The sequence below is a fragment of the Physella acuta genome, unplaced genomic scaffold (assembly GCF_028476545.2).
Source record: "Physella acuta isolate Inbredline_101_S28 unplaced genomic scaffold, ASM2847654v3 ptg000007l, whole genome shotgun sequence".
Taxonomy (NCBI): Eukaryota; Metazoa; Mollusca; class Gastropoda; family Physidae; genus Physella; species Physella acuta.
Window position 1 is genome coordinate 1,157,501 of NW_026731527.1, and position 5,087 is coordinate 1,162,587.

Consider the following 5,087-nt stretch of genomic DNA (forward strand, 5'->3'; position numbering starts at 1 on the left):
TTTGTTTAAAAAATAACTTAGTAATTTTTTTTTAAATGTGGGTGCTTCTTGAAAAAAAATGATTACAATTTTCACAACAAAAAAAAATAAATATATAAGCGTCTTCACAAATTACAACAACAAAATTACATATGCAAACATGTACTAACAAATTAGATTTAAAATTTATTTTACTGTGACGTAACTAAAGCTGTTTGATGGTATGACTAAAAATAAAAGTCAGGGCGTCCATTAATTAAAACTAGACATGGGTCTTATATAACGTTGCGTAACAAAATCTGTCAATGACCTCCCCAAGAAAGGGAATATATTCTCCGCATGTGAGCTCACGGGGACGGCATGGCTTAGCGTTAGAGAGCTAAGCTATGCCGTGAGTCTCGAGTTTAAATCCGGATTCAAATCAGTGGCGGCTGGGAAATGTGCTAACACCACTATCCTTTCCAATGCCGAGGTCTATGAATAAAATGAACTCTACTTCATCTGTCACATTTGTCTTGGTCACGAACGAAGAAGAAGTGGACTCACAGGCTTTTGATGTTTATTTGTAACAGCATTTAGCTTTGGAAGGTTAAATAAGCTTTAATATATTTTTGTTCCTTTTTTTTTTTTGCTTTTTCTTTGGATAATATAATAAAATCATTTTACCATAAATAAAAAAATATATGTGAGAATAATTTTTCATTTGTTATTTATTTGTTTGAAATGTAGTTGACACAAAATAGATTAAAAGTAAAAATCCCCCAATAGTTTGTGCCAGACTTAATACAAATTAAGTATGTCGCTAGAATTCTATATTGTTATCTCACCTTTTATAAAGAATATAGTAATTTTTTTTTAAAATTAGATTAAAAGTACATATTCTTGCTTGTAATCTCAGCTCTACTGTCGTGCAAAATTTAATTTTAATCGTATAATGAGAAGTAATATTGTAACATTGCAAGATTTGCGGTGCCACAAAATTTTAGTGAACTTAATAAACGCCTTTAATAACTAGAAATCTAGAACTGCAAACAACAAAATCTGTCTCAATGTAAATAAAGCGGGAGTGATATCCCCTAAACTTTATCGTATCTATATATATAATTCTCTTCTTGGAGGCCCTAGAAAACAAGTTGTAAGCGCGCCTTGCAGTCCCCTCTCTTCTTCACTAGGCATAAATCAACCTCACCCACCCCCACATGGTCTGGTGAGCTGTGGTTCACGCTAAATGTTTACAATCATCTAGCCGGGTTTAGTGACGCCTATTAGGGGCAGATAATTTAATTTGAAACTATTTTAAACTTAGGGGAGGTAATTAAGAGGACATTTATTTTACGGGGGGGGGAGGGTGTATGGTAGGGGTTGGGTTAAGAGGGTGGGGATGGGGGTTATCGTCCTTAACGGCCTACTGATAGTGTTTTAAAGCGTATGATACGCCGCGGGTCGGTTCGTATTGTTATATAACACTACTTGGGATGGCAACTCGGGAAATGGACAACCATTTTTCAAATTTCGTTTATCTATTAATAAAACACTACGTAAGTTGTAGGCTTTTGAAAATCTAAAAAAAAAATAACTTCCAATTCCGGGTTCCGGAAATCGTTGAAAAGTTGTAACAGAACTACAAATTTGATTTTATACTTGTATATGAAATTTCATCAGCCTAGTTTTAACGGTAATCGTGTTTACAGACATACACACATACACACACAAACTTACTGACAAAATTGCAAAACTATGTTTTTCCGACTCAGGGAAGTGTAGAGCGTCGAGATTTGTGAAAATCTCGAGACGGTTTTAATACTGCGAGACTAAAACGTTGAATTGGTTACGTTTGTTTCAGTTTATTTTACTATTTCAACTATTTTTTAACCGTGTGTTATCGCAATATACTCACCCTGTGCATATGATATGCACATAAACAGTATGGCTGCAATGTTAATTTTTGCAAACTTCATCTTGATACAACTTTTAAGGTGATATAGGTATAGTTATATATCTGTAATTGAAACAAAATTATTAATAATAAAACACGATTGACATAACTTTATTTAAAAATAAACATATCGCTGACCAAACAAAACGAACACAATTACGTATATAATGAGCTGGTAGCACAGCATAAATACGTAGCCTACTTATATCAACAATAATTATTAGACACCGCGTTCGATAAATATTATTGACATTTATGTTACCAATGTTTGAAAGAGAAGTAAAAATATGTTTAAAATGAACATAATGCTTCTAATATCATCACGTTTGGTTTAAATTAAGCAAAATAAAATCCATATAGAAAATAGTCAGTTAAGGGGATATGCGCGTTTTTTTTTTCAATTTTAACATTTTTGCGTGGGGTTATTTCACTTTGTAGCAAAATTGATACAATATGAAATGAAGGGAACCTAATTACATAGCCGGATGTAGGCATAAGCTCTATCTTAGTGCCCCTATTTTAGTATCCCCCCAACCCCTCGAACATTTTTAAAACTGTAGGTAAAAAGACACACACACACACACACACACACACCCACACAGAGAGAGAGAGAGAGAGAGAGAGAGAGACGATGATGATAAACTGCCTATGGACAAACATTTGTTATGGTCAGACAACACGTGGGCCAATCATCAATGATCGAAACACCTTCGCTTAATAGCATCATTGAATGTATGATTAGAAGATCTTTGCAATTTATGTTTCTATGCATTTTAGAAAGAGTCGTGTCATTTATTTATTTTTTATTAAAATATACAGAAATCAGACTGAAATATACGCATAAAAACATACCAACTTAAACATGCAAGCAAGAACACACATATGGTCATACTCATAATTGCCGAATGATCTGAATGTTATTTTCTGTGTGCGTAATTTTCTTATTTGTGTATTTTTCTGTGTGCGCATTTGTCTGTGTGCAAAAATTTCTAAGTGTTTTTTCAGTGTGCGGAAATTTCTCTTTTCACAATCTTCTGTGTGCGGAAAAAAAATCTCTTTGTGTAACCTTCTGTTTGCTCATTTTTCTATGTGCGCTCTTTTCTCTTTGCACATTATTCTGTGTGTGCAGAATCCTGTTAGCGCATTTCTATGTTTACGAAAATTTCTGTGTGCACATTTTTCTCATTGCGCATTTTCCCGGAAACCGTGCTCGCCAAGTGCATGAATGTCACAAACTTTTTATGACAAGTCATATTTCTAGTCCCAGTTAAACTTCTGGTCTCAGTCAACTTTCTGGTCGTAGTTAATGAAGAAAGATGGATAGCCCAGCGCATGACCTCTAGATACAAATAAATAAATGTTATTTAGCCTTAGGTTATTTTTATTTTTCAAGTCCGTACGTGTACACTTACGGCTTTTCAATTCGGAAAGTTTTTAATTTAGGCTTTATATTTTTATGATTCGAATTATGACACCTCGCTTGGATACACAATTGATTTTACCTTACTGAATTTGTCGCAAATTCATATTGAAACTTAAGACATTATCAACCGTTTTGTTCTATTTACTGTAGACAAGTAATTTACCTATACTACCACATAAGATATACTAACACACACACATACAACATACAAGCACACTCACACACACACACTCATATATATATATATATATATATATATATATATATATATATATATATATATATATATATATATATATATATATATATATATATATATATATATTGATAATACTAGGCCTACACTAAGTTTGCTAAATCGTCTAAAAAAAATAAAAAAAAAACAGACCACGCTGTCGTAATACAGACTTTATAGTGTGTTCCAAACTTCGTAAACTAGAAACAGTCATAATATAAAAAAAACAATTGCGCATTTATTATACAAGACTTTGAGTTCAATACATAACAAAAGCAACTTACTTGTGATAACAAAACAATTCAGACTCCCTTTTGTCCAATTAATTTTGACTTTGATCAATGATGGTGCAGATAGGACCAACATATGTTGTCGAACACCAAGTCGATTTGTCACGTTGGGAAAACAACAAGTCTTGCCTTATATGCAGTGAATCAGCAGACGTCAGGTGTTAAAAATCGACTACCCCGCAACACGTGACACGCCAAACTCATAGAATCGAAATCATCCACACGATAACGGTTTGATCGTTAAAGTCGACCTGCCGCCCAGGGGACTTCACTCGTTTTTAAACCGCGGAGGGGAGCAACTCTTGGGTCGGAGAAAATTCAAGTCCTGTACGACATTAGTGTTATACTTTTGTTACATTTTAAAGCTAATGGTTAATTTTGTGGCGAAAATTTATTCATCTGAACCGACTCCTATGAACTCGTTATCGAAAGCTGATTTAACTCGAAGTTAGTTGAGAATTACTGATTTTGTAAAGCTGGTATCATTCATCCTTAATACTTAATCTAATAAACTTGATCTACACTTTTGCTGCACATTCATAGTAAATATAGTCGCAGATAGTTCCTCTAAATCTTAAGACTAAGCTCAACTTTGACAAAGGTCACATTTACAGTTTCATTCAGAACGTCCACCGCCACCCCCCCCCCACGACAAAATAAAACGTATATAGAAATGATATTATATTTCACCAGTGTGCACCCTTTTAGTCGTAGCCCTTCCAGTTCCCCCTACATAATGTAAAAAGTCTGAAAAAAAATCACTGGTCCAGAGCATACAGACTAAAGGTAGACCCTACATCTCTAAGCTAATCATGCAGACAGCGGTTTTTTTTTTCAGACACTTTTTCCGGAGTGACTTGTGTGGTTGAGAGTGTTGGTAGTACTTAAAATGTTCGGGGGTTGGTGGACGTACTAAATAAAAAACTAAGTTTTCGCTTTGTTGTTTTCCCCATCATTCTGTTTCACCGCCCCCCCCCCCAAACATACTTACTTCGTTACACCATCTATACACCACCTGCATGGTACATTTAAAACAAAAACCACATATGTTTTTTTTTTATTATTTTGTAGCTGACCATCTTCTGCAACGTTTAAATCGATTTGATTTCCTTCATCACATTATTTTTCAAAAAATTAAAATGCGTGCTACTTGCTAGAAGGTATGATACCAAAAAACAACAGATTAATGTTAATCACCATCTCATTATAATCACCTTTCATTCC

General features: G+C 34.0%; 1 protein-coding gene across 1 annotated transcript in view; it reads right to left on the bottom strand.

The window, feature by feature from the left end:
- The window catches only part of LOC131948160 (fibrillin-1-like), a 13,549-nt gene extending 9,618 nt beyond the window's left edge, over nucleotides 1-3,931 (bottom strand). Inside the window, exons 1-2 of the mRNA XM_059309728.1 lie at nucleotides 3,858-3,931; nucleotides 1,877-1,978 (exon numbers count right to left, since the gene is read on the bottom strand). Coding sequence (XP_059165711.1) covers nucleotides 1,877-1,937 — 61 coding nt within the window. The 5' untranslated portion in view covers nucleotides 1,938-1,978; nucleotides 3,858-3,931. The remainder of the gene's footprint in view (nucleotides 1-1,876; nucleotides 1,979-3,857) is intronic.
- Between the last annotated feature and the right edge of the window lie 1,156 nt (nucleotides 3,932-5,087).